General features: G+C 43.3%; 1 protein-coding gene across 2 annotated transcripts in view; it reads left to right on the top strand.

Moving 5' to 3' along the window:
* Nucleotides 1-23,125, top strand: part of UBE3B (ubiquitin protein ligase E3B) — a 2,006,489-nt gene that overhangs the window by 855,330 nt on the left and 1,128,034 nt on the right. For both annotated transcript variants that reach the window (XM_044068510.1, XM_044068511.1), the window contains exon 14: nucleotides 22,639-22,806. In XM_044068510.1, the coding sequence (XP_043924445.1) occupies nucleotides 22,639-22,806 (168 nt within the window). The remainder of the gene's footprint in view (nucleotides 1-22,638; nucleotides 22,807-23,125) is intronic.

The raw sequence follows: 23,125 nt of genomic DNA, 5'->3' as shown, positions 1-23,125 counted from the left end.
TTTTGGAGGCTGCAGCTTGGAGTTCAGTGCACACCTTTACCAAACATTACCACTTGTCTCTTTACTCTAAATGCAGAACAGGATTTGCCACTGCAGTTCTGCAGGGCCTCATAGCCAATCCTAACTCTTTGTAGACCAGCCACCCAGCCTTAGCTTTGGTATTCTACCCAAGTGTAATGACTGCAGCAGTGTAACACGATGAACATAGTACAGTTTTGTACCTACTATGAATGTAGATGTTCGAGTGTTCACACTGCTGCAGTCCAGGTTACCCTCCCTCCATCCCCTCTGTCCTAGCTGGACTTACCTATACCTTTCTATCCTATGCAACCTTTGTGGTATATTTGCTTGTAACTGAAGGTATTGTTTTTATTTTTTATATATGTTTTATTAGCAATATGTATTGCCTACCTACTTGGGGGCATCTGACATCTGGGGCAAGAAAAACTGAAGAAAATGGCGTCTGATGCATCTTATATACCCCTTGAGCACTGACGTCAGGGAAGAAGCGACAGTAACCAATGCCGGACCAAGACTTTGGAACTCTGTCTGACTGCGGGACCGCCTGATGGCAGGATAACCCAAGTGTAATGACTGCAGCAGTGTGAACACTCGAACATCTACATTTATGGTAGGTACAAAACTGTACTTTCCTGCCATTACAAAACAGAAAAAGGTGGATGGCTTTCTTCAGCTAATGAGGTTGTACTTAGCTTCACTGAGCCCCACCATCACTGCAAGAATAAGCAGTTTCACTTTAGGGCCTGTTGAGGCTTTATTTAGGGAAAATCTTTGCCTGTAGAGTAATTGTGTTTTGGGATCCCTGCTGCCTGGTTTGTTGCCTGTAGGTTAGATGACTGTGATGGTTGACTAATAAAGTCTGCATACGGGGGGAAGTGGAATAGTTGCGGTGCATTGTATTGTGAGGGCTACTGTTGGTGGTGGGTGAGCTAAAGAAAGTAGACAGTCTCAAAAATAATTCTTAAACTAGGTAACTGCTATCAAGTACACCTTGAAGTTCAGCACATACGAATAGACGCACTACCTTAATTGTTTCTTGTAAATTAATGGAAGCCATGATTCCATACCAAAGTTGTAAATTGCTTTTTGCAGAACAGCTGCAGGTTTCTTTCTATCCAGAGTTTTCTCTTCTCCTTTTTTGGCTGATTTTCTCTCAGGTTATCCAAAATTCTTCTTTGCTGGGATTTAGGCAATGTAATTACTAGCCAGTGACTGAATTTTACTCAGGCTGCCAGTTTCAATGACCCTTTTTTCTCTGTTTCTTTTTTTCACACTGGGAAAGCTCAAATCAACCTGTTGATCAGTGGTCAGTTATCTTGGAACCTCAGACACACTGCCTCCATGTTATAACATCTGTTTATTTACCAGTCTAATTGTCCCCATCCTGTACATTTGCCTGTGGTTTACCCTACTCTTAGCTCAGTTTTATTCTTATACATGTATGGATGTACTGAATAACATTAAAACCCTTGAACATTAACATGTGTAATGTCAGTAACAAAAGGTCAACAATGCAAATGCTGACAAGCCACTATTCATGCAGGAGGAACATCTTTGATGTCTGCAAACTTAAACTTAAAAAAGAAAAACATTGTTTTTTGCAGGGGGCAGGCACCCTGCACTACTCCCACATCCCCTACTAATTATATATATATATATATATATATATATATATATATATATATATATATATATATATGTATACTAACTCCGAGATTGATAGTATTAGACAAACTAATGACTTGACAAAAAGTGAAATCAACAAATGCTGCTTGACAGTGTGCAGTACAGTAATATGCTTCTCAGCTGTAGTACACCTTAGTCTGCTCAAGCGAGAGCCTGCACCCACCTGGGACGTAAATTACACACCAGGGAAAACTAGGGCTGCCATGATTTGAAAACCACAGCCAAGTGTATATCTGAACTTCAAGCCCTTATGTGTAAAGAACTCTTTCTCATTTTCCAAAGGGACAGATTATCTTTGAGAATTAATCCTTCATTTCTGCCCAAGGTAGTATCAGAAGTCTTCTTGCACCAGGCTATTCACCTTCCTGTGGTCTTTCCCTACCCAAGAACAAAGGGAAGATAATTCTTCCTTTAGATTTACACAAGCAACTAAGATTCCATATTCACAGAATTAAATTGCCTAACAGACCTAATCAATTTTTTGTAGGATTTGCAGAAGATAAACAGGGGAAAGCAGTGAGGAAACAGACCCTCTGCAAATGGATCGCCAGCTGTATCACCTTTTGTTACTGCTGTTATGGAAAGCGAATTCCTGGCAGAGTCAGATCCCATTCCACAAGAGTAAAGGTAGCCACCACAGCATACATGAGAGCGACCCCAACCCACTCCATCCTATAAGCTGCTACTTGGTCTTCTGTACACACCTTTACCAAACACTACCACCTTGGTGATATATATCCAGAGCCAGAGCTTGATTTGCCTCTACTGTCCTGCATAGTCTGGTGTCTGTAGCAAGGTGTGCTCATCAGCCACTCCAGTAACATAGCTTTGGGAGTCCCACCAAGACTTAGTGCTGTAATATCGACTATGATAAACATAGTACAGTTGTGTAGATAATTTACTGTAACTGTAGATGTACGAGTTGATCAGTGTTGCAGTAGCCTTTCCTTCCCTTCTACCCCTCTTTTCTTCTACCCTTCAGGTTGGTGTGGGTACCCTACCTATCACTGCTCTTCCTTTCCCAGCATCTTGCTTCTTCCAAAAAAGTGCCCCCGTTGTCACTGGAGCATACTATGCTTTTCTTGAGGAAAATCAGGCTTTGGTATCTCAGACTAGGAAGACCTGAAGATTCTGCCAGCCTTTATACTATTGATTGCCTGACATCAGAAGACAAGGTCATCCTTTGGATACGGAATAGTGAAAGACTTTGGTATTTGGGCTGGCCAGAGGCTTTTCCATGGCAGGAAGTCCCAACACACAGAACTGTGACCTTGATCTACTTGAACGTCTACAGTTATGGCAACTTATCTACACAACTGCTTTTTCTCCTACCACAATTGGAATTTGGCTGCCCTGTTATTGTCAAAGCCTCACTGGAAAAAAAAACTCTTAGTTCTGTAAATACTATCCAATGAAATGTGTAGACTTATATTAACCCCCTTCCCCAAAGAGCACTTCACTGTTTAGTCCTAATAAAGCAAAATGTCTTCCCATTAGTCAGAGATGCACACACCTGTTAGCCTGTCTAGTCCACAAACTGTTGCACCAAAACTCCTTCATTTTTCTTCTCCAATGAACTCCCTATTAGCCTGTCTAATCCACAGACTATTACACCAAAACTCCTTCATTTACTTCTCCAGTGAACTCTCTTAAAGACCCACATCCGACAACTTTAGATCCCAGTTCTCTCTCCCTCCTTCTTAACTCCACTTGCAAAATTCCACTACATCGACCACAACTTCTCAGCAATGGCACATAAGACATGGGAATCTCTATCCACTAATCCTGAGACGTATCACTTTCTTCCCCACTTTTAGACATCGACTCAAGATTTTTTTTGTACACAGTAGCTGCTTGTAAAGGCTTTTCTTCACAAGAGATGTTACCTACCTCTGTAACTCCATTACACTTGCTCTGTACTTCCTCTGTGCATTCACCTCATAACTTTATAATAAGACATCCATCATAAATTAACAATCTGATATTGTTAATCCTCGTTCATTCCTTACGTATGGGTATCGGTTCCGACCTCGGAACCGAGCCGGCCATTTTCCAAGCTCGCATCAGCTTCAAACTCTCGTGCTAAACTCTTACCCACAATCCCCCTCTCCCTGTTACCCCAAATTTCATTTGCCGCATTGCCATTCCGTCGTGTCAAGCTGCTTCTCTTGAGCTAAGTACAGTTATTTGTTATTTATTAGTCATTTATATTACTTTTCTGTCAGAAAAGTTTGTATTTCATTGTCTCTTACCCTATCGCATCTAGCGACCATATTTTCTTCAGGTTTTTCTTCTCTTTCTTTACTTTTTTACCGCAAAGTATTCTCCCCTTACCATTGTTGGTAATCTTTCCCTTTTTCTCATACCTTTGGGTATTCTTTTGTACCATTGCTGGTACTTTTTTCTGCTATCTAACTTGCTATAATGGCAGATAAGAAAGGTAGTCCGGGGTTTAAACGGTGTTCTGATTGTGGTCACAAACTACATACTTCTGATGCACATTCTTTGTGTGTTTATTGTTTGGGGGCGTCCCACTTATCTATTGACCCGCCCTGTACTATTTGTGAAAACTTTTCAAATAGGACTTTGTTGGAAAGGAAAAACAAGCTGTTGCTGAAGGGACTTCTTAAATCTCCCTTTTCAGAGGCTATTTCTGGGTTGGAGGTCTCAACCCCTCCTAGGGCCCATAAGAAAATCTTGGATGTTCCTACCAAGGCTAAAGCTTTGCCTTTGTCCCCAGCTGGGGACTCCCGCCAACCAAAACCTAAAAAGGCTAAAGTTTCGGCTCCGGAGCTCACTCAGTCAGCCCCAATGCTTTCAGTGCCTAGACCTTCGGCACCTTTAGTGATCTCAGCTCCGTCTTCTCCTGCAGCCTTCACTATATCGGCACCGAGGGGCTCCTCGGTTCAGACTATTACCACCATATCGGCACCAACCATTCAGTCGGCGCAGACCTTGATCACGTTGGCTCCGACAACTTACTCAGAACAGATGCCTTTACTGTTGACTCCAGTTTTGTCAGTTCCAGCTTCGGCACCGACAACCACTTCAGCACTGATCCCTGTGTCAGTGCAGACCATGACCTCTGCACCGATGACTTCTTCGGTGTGGACACCCGTAGTCCAGTCTCTCTCAGCACCTTTGTTCTCTGTGCAGACAGGTGAAATGGGCACCAAATTTGCCTCTTCTGTGGACAGGCCTTTTTCTCCCTCAGTCTCCGTGAGGTCCACTAGAAGCCTTTCCGAACACGATGTGTTGCATCTTGTGGATCAGGTGCACTTAGCCAGAGGTATCCCACCCCCCAGGAACTATCCTTCCTTGGGAAGTGATCACCCATCTCCAAAGACCCCTTCTTATTCTCTTCCTTCATTGCCTTTGAAGTACATGGATATAGCACAGTCTTCCCCTTCTGCGGTTCCCTTTATGGATTTCACTAAAGAACCGCAGTTGCCTTCATGGCAGGAAAGTTTTGCTATGACCCAGGATGTCACTTGTGACACGCATAGTTTGCTGCTTCACAGCCATCCAGGGACTCCGGGTCGGCAGGCTGAGCCACTTAGGGGAGGGGTGACCCCTGTTCTAGACATTCACTCCTCTTCAGGTGGACCAGCCTTCCAACTGATGGAGAAGGCTTTCACTGTTGCTGGTGATACTGGACTGTCTATCCCTCCACCCTCCTCTGGTACACTGATTTCACAAGTCGCACTGAGTGGACACCGGGTGCAAGGGCCTCAGGACATATTCCCACAGGAAACCTCTTTTCTGCTGTCTTCCCCAGCTTCTCCCGCTGAGGAAGTCAACCGGAAAAGTTCGTGTAAGAGGAAGCACATGGAGTCTACAGAGGAGTCCCTCACCTCGGTCACCCTCTGAGGTATCCTTTGGTGATATACTCGAAATCCTGAAACAGAGAGGTGACTGGCAGTCCTCTAATCTGACCTCTGAGGAATCTGTGTTCCTGCAGGCCTTTCACACCCGCCCCCCTACCTCCTGGGTTACTCCACCTGCCGATGAACTTGTCCGGCTTATCGTGCAGTGTGCTTGGAAGGCTCCTGACACAGTCAAAGCTGTTCCCTGGAGGCCAGATAAGCTTTTGTCCCCTCCTGCCATGGATCCCCATTGGTCAAGAGGTCTTCCTGTGGATGTTGTGGTGGTGGCAGCCGCAACAAAAAAGGATCTGGCAGAAGAAGAAAGACAGACTGTCCATCCACCTAACAAAGAGTCCTAGGCCCTGGACAGGATAAGGAAGTGCACCTTTGCATCAACGACCTTTACTATCAGGTCCCTGAATTATATGGCACACTTTACCAGGCTTCAACGGGATCTGATTTCTGAGCTCTCTGAAACCTTGGCTGATGCCGTGTCTGATGAGGTCTGTGACAAAGTGGCCTCTCAGCTGGCCACCATTGAGTCACTATCTAACTCCTCTATGCAACTGATATCTCACACATCAGAAGGAGCAGCTAGAGCAGCGGGTTCAGTGGCGGTCTTGAGACGACATGCCTGGATGCGCTTGTGCAATTTCGCGGAACCCTTTAAGGCTTCCTTTCTTAACCCTCCCATTGAGGCCTCCTCGTTGTTTGGACGCAAAGTTAAAAGCACACTGGCCAGATGTGAACAGGGCGGTAAGACACTTTCTGCCATAGGTGTCCATTATTCTTCCCCTCAAAGTGCTTTCTTCCGAAACCAAAAGAGTGGGAAGATATGGTTCAAGAAATCTTAGGGTCCTTTCCGTGACACACAGGCCGAGTTCTCCCCTAGAGGCAGAGGGGGAAACTCACAGGGAAGATGCTCCTTTCAGGGCAGAGGGGGTCCGCATTACCAGGGATTCTTTCCCTGGCCAATCCTACCAGTGCTCCTGAAGAGCGGTCCAAATCCTTTCCTCTGGAGGTAGTTGGGGGACGTTTCTCCTTGTACCCTTCTGCCTGGCTAACCATCACCACCGATTCTTGGGTACAAAAGATTATAACCAGAGGTTATCATATCCCCTTCATCTTTGTCCTGTCCCTTCAAAAAACCTTCCCAATGTTCCACCCAGTCAAAGGGAAGTAGCAGCACTAGAGATAGAAAAGCTCCTAAGAAAGGGAGTTATCCAAATAGTCCCTCCAGACCAGATAGGATCCGGATTCTACTCAAGACTATTTTTGGTGCCAAAGAAAACCAGGGACTGGAGACCAATTTTGGATCTCAGTGTATTGAACAAGTTTGTGAGAGTACAAAAATTCTGGATGGTCACAATACAGTCTATCCTCCAGCTTTTGGAAGAAAATATGATTGGATGTGCTCGATAGATCTTCAAGATGTGTACTACCACATAAAAGTGGACAGGCCATCAAGAAGATTTCTGCGCTTCCGTGTGGGAGCCAGTCACTACCAATTCAGAGTACTGCCTTTCGGACTCTCTACAGCCCCCAGAGTGTTCACAAAGTGCATGGCAGTTGTCACAGCTCACTTGCGACTTCAAGGATTCCAGGTGTTTCCATACCTAGACGACTGGCTCATTTCCGCCCCCACCAGACATCTACTGGAAGAAGCCCTGGCATACTCTCTCATCGCCGCAGAAAGGCTAGCCATAACCATAAACTTGCAAAAATCCAATCTCACCCCATCTCAGTCGACAGAATTCATAGGGGTTATCTTGGACACAAAGAACTGCAGAGCTGCTATTCCAGAGCACAGAATTTTAAGGATAAAGCAACAACTGATTCCAATCCTTTCAAGGGAGAAATCCATGGCTCACTCAGTTCTACAGCTGTTGGGTTCCATGGCAGCCACCATCACCATTGTCCCCCTGGCCAGGTTTCACATGAGGCTTCTACAATGGCTACTGCTCACCCAATGGTATCCCTTTCAGCATCCTCTTTCACCCATGATTCAAGTAACCCACTGGTGCAAACAGGATTTAAATTGGTGGATGACACACAATCTGTCACAATGGTCTCGCCCCTTCTCCCCCCAACAGCCCAAGGCCACAGTGACCACGGACGACTCCCTGATAGGGTGGGGGGTGCTATGTCAGGGACAGACAGTCCAAAGCACTTGGTCCAAACTGGAGGCCCATCTGCATATAAATGTTCTAGAGCTGAAGGCAGTGCTTTTGGCGTTGCAAGCATTCCATCCCTTGCTGCTGTCTGGGACAATTGTGATTCAATCAGACAACATGGCGGTGGTCTGGTACATCAGCAAGCAAGGTGGAACCAAATCTTACCCCCTTTGTTGAGAGGCCATGAGGATATGGCAGTGGGCGATGGCTACCAACCGTTTTCTTCTAGCAACGCACATTCCTGGGAGTTCCAACGTGATAGCAGACAGACTCAGCAGGTGCATTCTCGAGTGGTCCCTGAATCCCTTGATAGCGGCAGAGATCTTCCACCACTGGGGCCGTCCTTCCTGTGACCTCTTTGCATCTCCGACCAACTACAAATGCAGCAACTACTTTGCCCTGATTCCCCCTCCGGGACAGTCACCCAGGGATGCTCTAGTCCATGATTGGCCCTCGGGTCTTCTTTATGCATTCCCACCCTTTCCCCTCATTCCCCAGTTTCTGAAGAAAGCCCGTCGGTTGAAGAGCAAGGTGATCCCTCATAGCACCATATTGGCCTCAACAGATTTGGTTCCCCTTTCTTTGGCCTCACCTACCAAGTCAACCATGGATTCTCCATCCAATCCCAGAGTTGATCTCACATCCACAGAACCTGATTCATCCCAACTTGAACAGCCTGAAGCTCACAGCTTGGCTACTCCAATTCCCTTGATTGCCAGGCAGAATGACCTTTCTTTACCAGTACGTGACATTCTCTTTGCATCTCATAAGTCTTCCACTAGAATTACTTATCTGAGCAAGTGGAAAAGATTTACCTGTTGGCTGAAAGATAAACAAGTAGATCCATTCTCAGCACCAGTGTCGATAATACTAGACTCTCTGGCCGACCTTTTCCAATCGGGTCTATCAGCTTCTACCATTAGAGTTAATTTGGCTGCAATTTCTAATTTTCATGAGGGTGTCCAAGATTCCTCTCTCATGTCCCACAAATTATGCAGGACCTTCATAAAAGGTGCGAATCATCTGAAGCCACCTTTTAGATAACCTATTCAACCATGGGATTTATCATTAGTTCTACAAGCTCTAACATTGCCACCTTTCAAACCAGCCTCTTCTTGCAACCTCAAGCATTTGTCATGGTAAACCTTGTTTTTGGTCGCCATTACTTCTGCCAGATGTATTTCTGAGCTTCAAGCTTTATGTATCAAGAGTCCATACTTGATTTTTCATAGAGATAGAGTGTCTCTGAGAACTAATCCATCATTTTTGCCAAAAGTAATCTCGGAAATGTCCATTAATCAAGCCATTGAATTGCCAGTTTTCTTTCCCAATCATTCAAACAGAGGAGAGTATTGCCTACATACCCTAGATATCCACAGGCAAATCCATTTTTACTTAAACAGGACTAGGTCCTTTCATAAATCTGACCAGTTGTTTTTGGCCTTTTCTGGACCTAGATTGGGATCTGCTGTTGCCAAGGTCACATTAGCTAGATGATTGAAGGACTGTGTGACCTTCATCTGTACACAATGCAATTTTTTGTTGCCTACTACCATGAAAGCTCATACAACAAGGACGGTGGCAACTTTTGCTGTCTTCCATGCCAGAGCTTCTTTACATGACATCTGTGCAGCTGCAACTTGGGCTACGCCTCATACCTTCATCAATCATTACAAATTGGATTTGGCCTCCAGGGGAAGAGCATCTTCCATGAGAGCCTCCCAGGAATAGAGGTAGCTGGGAACTCTGTCCCATATGGAAGGAATGAACGAGGATTAGCAATATCAGATAAAGAAGTTATGTCTTACCATAACATTCCATCTGTATTGTTGATCCTCGTTCAGTCATTACAACCCTCCCTCCTTCCCCCTCCTGTGGTTTCTAGTGGATCTCACCATCCAGCTCTCTTAGGTTATTTGACCAGAGGTAGCCTCTACCTTCTTTGACTTGCAAACTCAGTCTGAGGTAACAGGGAGAGGGGGATTGTGGGTAAGAGTTTAGCTCGAGAGTTTGAAGCTTATGCGAGGTTGGAAAATGACTGGCTCAGTTCAGAGGTCCGGACCGATACCCATACGTAATGACTGAACAAGGATCAACAGTACAGATGGAACGTTATGGTAAGACATAACTTCTTTTTTCTGTCTGTCTCTCTCCTGTCCCTGTCCTGTACTCTCCTCTTTGCTATCTCGCCTTCCCACTATTCACCACTTCCCAACTCTCACACCACCCACTTCCCTCTATTGTACTTCTCTCCCTGTTTTACATCTCCTCCACTGTCTGTGTTGCCATGTTGTCTGTCACTGTAGCCGAAATTAGCATACAATACAATTCTACTTGCAGAGTTATTGCATTTTACTTGCTGTACTACCTGTTCTCCACTGTCTACCTTATCATCCTGTCTGTCATTATAGCGTAAATTAACATACAATAACTGTAAATATATTTATATATACTTTATTAGATTTATACTTTGTTAGGCGATGTCTGTGTTATAATGTTTTTGCATGCTTAATATTGTTTTTGTGCTTTTCATCTAGACCAAGAAACTACTGATGTGATGTTATCAATCTCGCCTTTATTCTCATTGATGGGGTCGGATTTAATCCATCGGATCCATCTTGGCCTTTTTATAAAAGCTTGAGGCCTTCAGCAAAGCTTGTGGGCATTCACCCGTACCCATAATGTAACTCCCTAACTTCCTCAGATCTCGTTTGCCGCTCTGCGAAATACATGGTTCCTAACCAACCTCTGGGCTAAGCGCTTTCTTTATTATTTAAATCTCCTCTTAAACTTAACTCTTTCTATTATTAGTTAGTTTAATATAATTTCTCTGAATTCTTGTGTATCCTTATCCATTTTTCCCTTATAGAGAGTGAGTGTTGGTCCCATTTGCTTCCTCTTAGTGTCTGTTTACATTGGAGGATGTCTACTAACATACTTTTAAGTTAGAGGACGTTTATTCCTTTCTTTTCTTTTTCTCTCCTTTATCATCTGTTTGAGTTGGAGGATGAGTTCTGATAAAAAAAAAAATTCTTGCTATCTTCTGAAGTTTTTTCTGTTAATTTAATTTAGAGAATGTTTTGTGGCGTGTGTGTGTGTGTGTGTGTGTGTGTGTGTGTGTGTGTGTGTGTGTGTGCCAATTGTTTTTTTTTGCGTAGTTGATAAATATGTCTCAGAAGCAAGAAAGGGAAACTCTTGGTTTCAAGAAATGTGAACAATGTGGGAAGAAGATGCCCCTTAGTGATTCGCACACTTTGTGTGTATTGCTTGGGGCCTCTTCATCTCCAAGAGTCTTGCTCCATATGCCATGGTTTTAACCAAAGAGCTCTGTTGGAGTGCAAAAGCAAACTTATTTCAAAGGGACTGCTGAAAACTCATTTCTTTGAGGCTATTTCTACTGAGTCCACTTCCAAAGCTGAAGAATCTCCAAAATCCAACAAACCACTAAAACCTTCCTCTTCAATGCCGAAGTCTTCCTTGGAGCTGAAGCAAAAAGCTCCAAGACTATCTGCTTCAATGGAACCCTCAGAGCAGACAGTCATTTCTGGATCCAAGAGTTCGTCGGAGCAGCTGGAACCCTTGGCTCCGACCTCTTTGGCTACCACTGAATTTATATATCGGAGCCATTCCCCTTCATTGGAACTGATATCTTCTCGGCTCCCATCTCCCTTCCTGGGAAAGTCAAGGTCTCCAACCTTTTCTAATCAGTCTACCAGGAGTTTGTCCGACAATCATGTGAATATGGTAATGCTGAGGCTGTTAAAGACACTGGCCTTGGCCAAGTTGTTGTTGGATCCGAACATAAAGGAAACAGATCATACACAGTCCTCCCCTTTGGCACCTGCTCCTCCTGGTTTTGGTGCTGGAAGATTCGGATGTTCAACTTGTGTTTCTTTCAGATCCAAGACCCATAGGTTCCTCGGATCTGATGTCTGCCCCAAGTGTTTCTGCCCAGTCGGAGCAGCAGACCTCCAGGAACTGACACTCTCCAGTCGGGTCTGCATAGCCGTTTTGGATCTCACCGGATCCGACCCTGCCTCTGGGGGCTTCGGTGCAGATGAGTTCGGCTCCTACCTCTGCCTCAGAGCTTCTGTCTCCTGTGCCAGAAATTCCTTCGGCCTTGACAACCCTTTTGTCGGATGCAGGATGTTCTTCGGAGCAGGGACAGACTGCCTTTGAGGTCATGAGGAGGGTTTTGACTACATCCCAGTCTAAGACACAGTCTATCTCAGATCTTCCTCCCAGTTCTGCGCAGGTGTCTTTGCCTACTCACATACCATCTCCACAGTACCGCAGAGACCACAGGCCTAAGGATATCCAACAGGGGAACTTCCCTCTTCTGAAACTTCCCCAGACTATCCAACTGAGGAGGTCCCTCAGAAGAGGACTTGCAAGAGGAAGCAGCTTGTCTCCCCAGGGGAGTCGATCACATCTGATACTGACCTCGATGAGGCAGAAGTGTCCCCATGGTCACCTCCTGAAGATGTCTCTTTTGGAGACATCCTGGAAATTTTAAAGCAGAGAGGTGACTGGCAGTCCACATCTCCTTTAGCTGAGTCGTCAGTATACCTGAAGGCTTTCAGGTCTCGCTCTAACTTCCTGGGTGACCCCTCCTTCTGATGAGCTTATGGAGTTGATATCTTGGAAGGCTTGGGACACCCCAGATTCCATAGAACCAACTCCAAGGAGGCCAAATAAGTAAATTATTGCCCCAAATGACAAGCCATTCTTAATTAAAGATGTAGCAGTTGATGCCATGGTCGTGGTGGTGGGCACTAAAAAGAACTATCTGAGACCAGTTCCTCTATCCATCCTCTGAATAAGGAAGCTAGGACCATGAATAGGTATGAGAAGTGTGTCTTTTCATCAGCGACCTTTGCCTTACGGTTGCTGAACTACTTGACCCACTTTACCAGATTATATAGGGATCTGTTGAAGGAATTTTCAGATTCCCTCCGAGGAGCTGTAGCTGACACGGTGACAGATAATGTCACTGCTCAGATTGCAACCCTCAATTCAGTCGTAAACTCTTCCATGAGAATCCTATATTATGCAGCAGATGGAACAAGTAGGGCTGTGGGTTCAGGTATCTCTCTCAGGAGGCAAGCCTGAATGCACCTTTGCCATTTCGTGGAGTCCTTCAAGTCTTCCTTCATTAATGCCCCTTTTGATGGCTGTTCTCTTTTTGGGCCTAAAGTAAAAGAAACGCTTACCAGGTGTGAACAGGAAGGCAAGACCTTGTCTGCCATTGGAGTATGTCTTTCCACACCTACCGGACCCTTTACCAAAGGTCAGAGAGGTAGTGGGAAGATGTGGTTCAGAAAATCACAAAAGTTTTTTCAGGATACACAGGGTGAAAGTTCCCCTACAAGCAGGGGGGAACAGTAATGGAAGATGCCACCCTCGCAGCAAGGGAGGCCCACAAAGTCAGGATTCCAGAGAATCTTTCTTTGGTAGGCCATTTCAGTGCTGCTGAAGAGGTGCCCGATTACTTGCCTCTGGAGGCAGTCAGGGGGCGATTGTCTCTGCACTGTGAAACCTGGCAAAAGATGACAAATGGGTGCAGGATATAATATCCAGTGGATATATTATTCCCTTCTCCTTCCCCACTAATGCAAACCAGTTCCAGACATTCCACCTAGTCTGAAGGAGCAACCAACATTAGAAATTCAAAACTTGCTAAGAGAAAGAGTCATCCAAGAAGTTTCCGCAGACCAGAGAAGATCCAGAACTTACTCAAGGTTCTTTTTAGTTCCAAACAAAACAGGGACTGGAGACCCATCTTGGATCTCTCAGCAATCTGAACAAATCTGTGAAAAAGACCAAGTTCTGGATGGTGACACTGCAGTCGATACTTCTGTTCCTGGAAAAAGACAATTGGATGCGCCCTGTAGACCTTCAGGATTTGTACTACGACATACGAATGGAAAAGTGATCCAGAAGGCACTTGCGCTTCCAACTAGAAGCCAGTCACTTTCAATTTCGAGCTTTACCCTTTCATCTCACTGCAGCCCCCAGTGTTCACCAAATGCATGGCAGTAGTGCTAGCTCACCTGAGAAGCTGAGGATTCCGGGTGTTTCTCTATCTGGATGACTGGCTCATAACTGCCCTGACCAGTCATCTTCTACTACAAGCCAGAGACTATACTCTACAACTCTGTTCCTCCCTAGGTATTACCATAAAATAAGAAAAATCTGCTCTAGAGCTATATAAGAGCTTGGTCTTCATAGGAGCAGAGATAAACACAACTACAATGATGGGAAAACTTCCACAAGGCAGAGTAGATGATCTTCACCATTATGTAAGATTGTTAAACAAGAAGAAACGAGCTTCTGCCAAACTAGTTCTCCACATACAGGAAAAAATGGCTGCATCAGTTGTTCCCCTTCCCCTAGCTCATCTCCACATGAGAATACTTCAGTGGTTACTTTCAACACAGTGGTCAATTCTAGAATTTCCTATGACGCACAAAATCAGGATAACTAATTCCTGCAAAAAGGATCTGCAGTGGTGGATTTAGCCTCCTCTGGTATCTCAATTCCATCACTTTATCTTCCTTCATCCCCAAGCCATGGTGACCACGGACGCTTCCTAGATAGGGTGGGAGGGGCATTAACTTGGGAAGACAGTTCAAGGCATCTGGCAACAACGCAAGGCTCATTTGCAAATAAACATCCTGGAGATGAGGACAGTGCTTTTGGCGTTGCAAGCATTTCATGACTCCCTCCCTCTAGGAACGATAACAATCCAGTCAGACAACATGTTGGTGGTCTGGTACATAAACAGGGGGGACCAGATCTTTACCCCCTTTGTCGAGAAGCCCTAAGGGTTTGGCAATGGACAACAACTTCCAACTGCTTTTGGACAGCAATGCACATTCTGGGGAAATCCAATGTAATTGCAGACAAATTGAGCAGAGCCATTTTATGGCTGCACAAGCGGTCCCTCAATCAGAAAGTTGCAGAAGAGATCTTCCAAAAATGAGGCCAGCCTTGCTGTGACTTCTTTGCATCACCTACCAATGCCAAATGCAGCAACTGTTTTGCCCTGATCCCTCCTACGGGAGAGTCACCAAGGGATGCACTTATTTACAGTTGGCCCCCAGGATGACTTTATGCTTTTCATCCATTTCCACTAATTCCCAAATTTTTGCAGAAAGCAAGTCTGTTGGAGATGACAATAATCCTAATTGCTCCTATTGGCTTCAACAAATTTGGTTCCCCTTCCTTCAGCCTCATGTATGGGACAAACCATGGAGTCTGGATCCTGCTCCAGACCTTCTGACTCGCCTGTCAGGGATGGTTCATCCCATTCTGGACAATTTCAAACTAACAGCTTGGGTGTTCCAATTCCCCTGATTGCCAGGTTTCCTCTCCAGTAAAACATATTTTATCTTCCCATAAATCATCTACATGTAAATTGTACAGAGGTAAATGGAAAAGATTTGTTTCATGGGCCAGCAATAATCAAATAGATCACTTTACTGTGCCCATACATTCTATTCTAGAATTTTTTGTGAAATTTCTTAATGAGGGTGCTGCTGTAACCTCTATTAGAGTTCAGTTGGCAGTAATCTCACATTTTCATATAGAAGAAATGGTTCTGGAATCATGTCAAACAGACTTTGTAAGGTATTCTTGAAAAGAAGTACAATGATAAGACCCCATACAAAAACCTGGCACCACCTTGGGATCTGAATTTTGTTTTGTCAAACATTATCTGTCCTCCCTTCAAACCATCTGCTACCTGTGAATTGAGGTATCTGTCTCTTAGTAGTTATTACTTCAGCAAGGAGAGTTTTGGAATTACAAGCTTTATCTGCCAAGCTACCTTACCTAGTATTTCATAAGGACAGAGTTTCTTTATGCACTAGTCCCTCATTCCTACCCACAGTTGTTTTTGAAAGTAACCTCAGTCAATCTATTGAGCTACCAGTTTTCTTCCCAAACTTCCAAAATAAAGGGGGAGTGTTCATTGCATCTTCTAGACGTTCATAAACAATTACGTTTCTACTTACACAGATCTTCAGGAATCAGAAAATCAGATCAGCTATTTATTTCTTATTCTGATATTAGAAAAGGCCTACTGGTTTCCAAAGTTAACTTGTCTAAACGGCTTTCACAAGGTATATCCTTCATCTACAGTTCTACGAACAAAACTCTCTCTCCCCGTGTTAAAGCTTATTCCACTAGGTCAGTAGCTACTTATGCAGCCTTTCAAGCTAGGTTACCTTTCGATAATATCTCTGCTGCAGCAACATGGGCAAAACCTCATACCTTTATTACTCATTAGAAAGTGGATTTGGCCTCTAGGGGTAGAGCATCTTTTGGTTCTATGGTTCTAAGGAATATTCTTCTATGAGCCACCCAAGAATCAAGTAGCTTGGGTCACGGTCCTATCAGTGAGAATAAAGGCAAGATTGACAACATTACATAAAGAAGTTATATACTTACCATAACATTCCATGTGTGTTGTCCATCTCAACGTTTATTCTTACAACCTACCCTCCATAACCCCTGCCTATACTCCTGGGAGACCGAGTAGCACTAATTTTGTTTTATAGGACTCTATTGTCTCAGAAACAGTTTGTTAATCTATGAAAGCAATTACCTCTATTTGATTTGTCAAGGGCAAACAAGATCTGAGGAAGTTAGGGAGTTGCATTATGGGTAAGGGAGAATGCCCACAAGATTTGCTGAAGGCCTTGAGCTTTTGTAAAAGGCCGATATGGATCCAATGGATCGGATCCAACACCACCAGTGAGAATAAAAGGTCAACATGGACAACACATATGGAACATTATGGCAAATACATAACTTTTTTTTTGTCAGCTACAGCTTTGTAATCACTTTTCTGGGCTGAGCCTGAAAACAGTCCATCTGGATCAGTGTTTTTCCCAGTCAACAAATGATAAATAACTGAAATAAATAAATTATTTTATCAGAGAATCATCCATTCCAGGAAAGTGACAGAAAACATTCTTGGGGTCATTTGACCAGATAACAGAACACCAGTAGCCTATAAGTTGAAAAGCAGCATGGCTTCACATGACAGGTTTTGCTAAGCCTCTTTGATATATTTGTCTAATGATATTGGTTGAGATACATGGGGGACCCCACTGAACACTTAAGAAAGGTGTTTGAATATCACAACACAGAACTGGGGGGAACGTTGAAGAGCATGTGTGTGTGTGGTCCAGGCTGGGAAGACTATGGTGAATTTGAATGGCAGATATGAAAGAAGTTGTTCTGGTGGATTCACTACATTAGGTTAAAGAGTAACAGTCCTGCATTCCCCATGTTGACTGTCAACTAAATATACACACGCACACACATATACACACACACACACGTGTGAGAGAGAGACAAGAAGAAGAAAAGGATACGGTTGTAGAAATATGAGGATATTTTGGGGGGAATACAACCTTAAGGGGAGTGGCAGCAAGAGTTTGTAGTTGCGGAGGAAAATAATTAATTAGGAAGAGGAGTGTAGAGTTTTGTAAAAAAAATAAATAAATAATTCTTTATTATGTTGCTAAGAGTAGCTCTGCATTAGGCAAGTATGCATAATTATTCCATGTAATTTGGACCTTTGTCCTGATATTAATTGTTTGGAAATTCACAGATTTGAGTACCTCAAAGTACAAACAATTAACTGTTCAGATCACATACCAAGACCTACATTAGCACTGTGTCTACTACTGTGGGGAGCATATTAGCCAATGCCAAATGCCAGCCTTCCAAAGGTGCAGAAGGGGAGGTTTCAGCCTATGTTATATCTCATAAGATGAAGACTGCCAGCATGCCCATCCCAGTGATTAGCATAAGGGTGCTTTTCATGTTCATAGACTCACACAGAGCACTGTGTGAAACTGAAGGTTAGCAGGATAGGCATAGACGTTGATAGCAGCTTCCTGAAGGTCAGTTCTCTTCGGTGATAGTCATATGATCCTTGAATGTTGTTAGCTCCTCCTTCATGAACAAGAGGTTGAAGTAGTGCCCATCCTTAGTTTTGGTGAGTGATGACAGGTCCTTGTGAGGTGCATCCCTGTCGTCTAGTTTGGGAATTACATTGTGAGGTGACAGTATCATTCCCCTCTCTGTAAGATGGCTGGAGTATGGTCCTCTACTTCTCCACCTAAAAGGACTCATCTGAAAAACCAAGCCTGTTTTACAGAGTTCTTGGGAAAGGCCCAGACTCTGAAGTTCAAATGATCTGTTGACCGAGTACTTAGAATGAGGTCAGGAGTTTTAGTCCCAAACCATATTAGCTTAGTTCCAAATGGAGTACGTATTCCATTCTGGACCTCAGCAAATTTAGTGAGCACATCCATTGTGTCAGATTTCAGAGTGAGACTTTCTAGTGGGTTGGGAAGGTCATGCTTCTGTTCCTATTGGTCACCTGGATGGTGTAAATGGATGAGATGCATGTCTTTTTTCACGTCGGTTTGTAGTATATGCACAAGACGTTCATTTGGTTCATTTCAGTTTGCCACTATTTTAATACAGTTTCTGTCATTTGCTCTGTCTCCTTCACCCAGAATGTTTAACTTGGTTGTAACCATTATGGCAAAGGACTTGCAGAAGCATGACCTCCACATGTTCCTTCACTTATATTGGATAATTGGTTCCTGATAGCCCCTACAGTGGACCCCCCAGTAGCATCGCTTAGCTTGTGTGCTTTCATGACTGTAGGCTGTCGGAGTGTCACCATAAACTAGTAGATGATGTTTTTGAGCCTGACTCAGGGGATTGCCTTCAAGTGGCAGAGCTAAAGACTTTTCATTGTCGGTCGTCCTGCTGCAGATTAGCTCCAGGCAGTCATGATCTTGACAGTCTGGCTGACAGTACAGTGACATGTCCAAGCGTGGATCCTCCAGTGCCTTCTCAGCTTAATGTTGGAGAGTATCTTCATCATACATTTCTCAAACCTAAAAATGCATGTGATGCAATGGACTTTGAAGTTCTAGTGAATGAAGAGACACCAGTTACTCATGGACCTTGTGGCATTAGGTACCCTGTCACCATACACTGGAGTGATCTACTGTCCTCACCAGTTTATGTGAATCTCACTTTTCTGCAGTATAACTCTTCACAGGTACAGTTGGTGGATGCTTTGCCTGTAAGAATGGAAGGCATAAATGATTCTTCCAGGAAGGGGGGCTCTGCATAAACGAGTTAGACCCAGAGGCAATACTTCCTTTCATAAAAGGTCTGAAGAACATCCGAACTCCTGTTTTCGCCCAACAAAGCAGTCATTTGTACTGTATTTAAACAAGCAGGATGGCACATGTTCATATGTCCTCTGCAGAGAGGTGGTATATGTCTGGCAGCCAGTCACAGTCAAAAACATCACCCGTTTACTATTTGCATACTAGGAGATTCAAACATACTAGTAGATTACATGAGACACATTTCTGGTCCTGTCATGGAGCTGAGAGTTTGAGTACTGTCTGGTCAGAGGCATCCATAAGTGGAGCACCACAGAAACTGACTTGTTTGCCACATAGGGGAAAGTGGTCCTCCTACTTTTCAGCTTGATTCTGTAGGGTAACTTGGAGTTATCGGTAGTTGCTTTACTTTTGCTGTGGGAAGGACGATTACTTTGTCTTCCCAAGTTTTTGTTGTACTCCTTATAGAAAAATTAATTTAGAGAAGAAAGGCCAAAATGTATTCCCGCTGCCAAATGCTTGGTAACTGAGATGGAAGTGCTTCAGTTATTTGGGTCCCTGGCTTTGTCGGAATCTGTCGCAGCAAAAAACTGGGAGGATTGGTTGAGGGTAACATCTGGCTGTACCTCAGGGCATTGTGCATGGTTTAGATTCCTTGTTAATGCCAGACCTTCCATCATATGTCTTGGATGTGACTAAAGCTACCATGAAGTCTCCTTCAACAGAATTATTCAAGTATGTGGAAGAGATTCATCATTTAGGTGGAGGGTATCCTGTGTAGCTTTAATTGTTTAGCCTGCAGGTTGTTCTAATCTGTGTCAGACAGCCATATGATGTGATCTCAGTTAGTCCACTGTCCAGTCCAGCATTTCTTACTATTATGACATTGTGGAAGGCTGGACTGTGTCCCAGTACTTGGCTGGTTAAGCAGTTCTGTAAAGGAGTTTTTCAGATTCACTTCCTCTGAAGAACCTTGTTAGGTTTTGTGTTTCCTGATTGTTGGGCTTACCTTTCTTTTACTAAAGCCTCCTAGTTCAGCACCTGTAAAATGAATCATTTGGAAGATAGTTGTCATGGTGGCTGTCACCTCTACTTTTAGAGTCTCAGAGTTCAGGTACTTATTTGTAGGAACCATATATTGTCTTTCACATTGATCACGTGTCTGTTAGGACTAATCTAAGATTCTATTGAAAATTGTGTCCAAATTTGCCTTCAACTAGTTCATTTCTTGCCCTGTTTTCTCTTTGGGGACAGATACCAGGGGTGAAAGGGCCCCTCTCATATATAATGTCCACTGCCAGTTCTGGTTTTACCTGAAGGGTCTGCAGGCACAGGAAGATGGAACAGTTTGTCATCTGCATTGTTCCAGGGAGGAAGGGGCTTACAGTAGCGGGAGTAAGTCCTTTCCAAGTGGAGTACTAATTGCCTTGTGTTTTCCCATCAAGTGGTGGGTCACTCTTTTGAAAACATTGCTGTCGGAACCAACTTGACTGGATTGTCACCATTTCTAGTACTTGCTTCAGAATTGTTCCTTTTGCTGATTTTTTGCTGTGGCCACTTGGTTATCAGTTTGCACAATACCAAGCATTATTGCTTGGATTGTGATTTCAGGCATTGGACTTCTTTAACATATTGGTTTTACTAGATTTGGGCTTTCAGCCATTTTGCTTGTTTCTGTTTAATGTTACTGCTTGGTATGCTTCCCAAGAGTTAACCAACTACAAATGACTCCCAGTTATAACTTACGTTCTCACCACTTCAGTTTATTTGTGAAGGAGTCCTTTCTGGTGGGTACTTATTACCCTCCTGATATCCCATCAGTCCAGCAGATATGATTAAAGTTCACGATAAGTCAGGCAAGTATAAATGTATATGTTCTTGTATTTGCCATTTGTTTGTTTCCTGTGATGCTGGTTATGTTTATCCAGTGGATGGAGGTGACCTGATAGATGTAGGAGCTAGATATAGACGACTTGCCCGTTAACACAAGGATGGAAAAATAAAAAGAAAAGTGGAAAAGTTGAAGATTGTAGGAAAGGAAACTCCAAAGGTTAACCCACAGTTGAGGACTGCTATCACAGATGGTGTCATCTGGTGAGTGTGTATCTAATTTGTAAGAACTAACAGGTGGAAGGTATCTAGTGAAAGAACATTTATTACAAAGCCATTACAAATCAGTATTTGGATCAATTCTCGTTTACTATATTGTATTTAAATGAAATAGGGAAATATATGAAATGGGATAGAGCAGAGGGGGATCGGCCTTTAGCGAGATCTTATCTCATTAAGTGGGTTGGAAGAGAGAGAGAGAGATGGCAGCTAGGTAAGTAAGTATTGTACTCTTTTAGTGGTGTTGGTGAGGATGAAGTTTGAGTACAGAATAGGCTGCAGATAAACAAAAGTGGGTAAAATATACAAGAGTGACCATCACATTTAAACTCAGTTATGCATACCCTCAGTGGACTGTGGCATATTCCAGTAGAGTTTTGGGTTCCATTGTGACAAGATGAACACCAGGGAAGCAAGTAACATTTTTTATAATATGGCAAACTGAGAAGTCCACATCTGTAGTGAGTCAGTAGTGGCATTATGGATAGGAAATATGAGGGGCATTGAAGGGATTTGGAGTGTGGAAATGTAGGTCTGTCTTAAGGAGGTTCTTTTTTTATAGTGAGGATGGTAGACTTTAAAGTGGTAAGGCAGACCGTTTATTAAAGTGTATGTTAGCAGAAATTTATAGAAGGTTGAAATAGCTGCAAAATGGGGAGTGGAATGGCGGCCACATTGAGGGTAGTTACAAAAATCTTGTTGTCTTAAGGGGGCATTATTTTTTTCTCCATTTAGCTTATTTTTACATTTGCATGTCATCTACCATACTGTATGGCAGAATTTACATGATGCTCAACTGGAGTGATTGTGGTCAGTGTCAGTGTTAGAAGGGCAACTGTCATAATATAGATGATCAAGGCCATGAATTGATGGACAGTAGTTACCGGAGGAAAATGCACACACCAGAATATTGAACATGGTTTAATTATTGCTGATCATGATTAATGTCATGTAGAATTTTATTGGGTCCCAATTTTCTACTGCAAGGGTTTACACCCAACTGTGATGAAAGAACCTGAAGCTATGATACTGGAAAATCCAAGTAAGAGTGGTGGTGAGATGAGAACTGCTTCACTTGAGTATGAGTGGACACCAGAGATCTGTGCTGTGTAGCCTGATTCCTAAAAAAAACATTAGGTGCACTTTCCAGCCACAGTGGGATCAGGTATCATTAGGATGGAGTGTGATGGGTACTTTCTGTAGATTGAGCATGGTAGTTACTTTACTGCCATGGACTTGCAGTATTTTATACAGTGTTCTCCCTGGATCACTTCAGTATTCAGAACTGAATCTTATGGTCCACTTATCCTATTTTTTATTCTGTTGCATAACTCTGCTGTTTGCTGCACAAGGCATTTGACAGACTCTGAGAGGCATCTGCCAGAATAGGGCCTGAGACAGAAGCCCACGAAAGTAGAAGTGTCTAGTAACAAAGATACAATAAAGTACATGTTTAACACTATAATCATGTAAATTAATGCAAATATTTAATTTTATTACTTTTGGATTGTTTTCTTTTGAACTCTTCCTTGTCTTCGTGTGTATCTGTTTTCTGCATGCAGATCTTTCATTCATGCCAGAAGGATGACTAACATTTTTTTATTTCGCCAGATATCTTTAAACGTGCTTTTCAGAAATCAGCATCAGTCCGTAACATTTTAAAACCAATAGGAGGGAAACGTGTTGACTCACCTGAGGTACAGAAGGTCTGCAGTGTTTGTGTTCTGTACCAGACTGCTCTTGCGACTTTAACACAAATCAGACTGCAGATTCTAACAGGTTAGTGCACTAAATAGTTTCTATTTTGTTTGAAAAATAGCAAAATAACAAGTGTGTGCTAATCAGAAGTGTGTGAGATAAAGGAACTTGGAACATTCCATAGAAACCTTAAAGCAAGAGCAAAAATAGTATTTAGAATTAGCATTAGAATCTCTGTAGTTCCCATTCTTAATCTCCTCTAATGTATCGTTTTATTTTTTAAAAATTGCTTGGAAGGTGCCAACTGCCACATTAGTTTCATGATGAAGCTCAGGAATGACGTTGACAGGACATAAAAATAATTAGCCCGTCTTTTCTTTGTATTAAAAGCTTTGACCCT

Source organism: Protopterus annectens, chromosome 4.part0 (assembly GCF_019279795.1).
Source record: "Protopterus annectens isolate FY-2018-M chromosome 4.part0, PAN1.0, whole genome shotgun sequence".
NCBI classification, from domain to species: Eukaryota; Metazoa; Chordata; order Ceratodontiformes; family Protopteridae; genus Protopterus; species Protopterus annectens.
The sequence above is the reverse complement of the archived record's forward strand: the minus strand, read 5'-3'. Positions and strand labels throughout refer to the sequence as shown.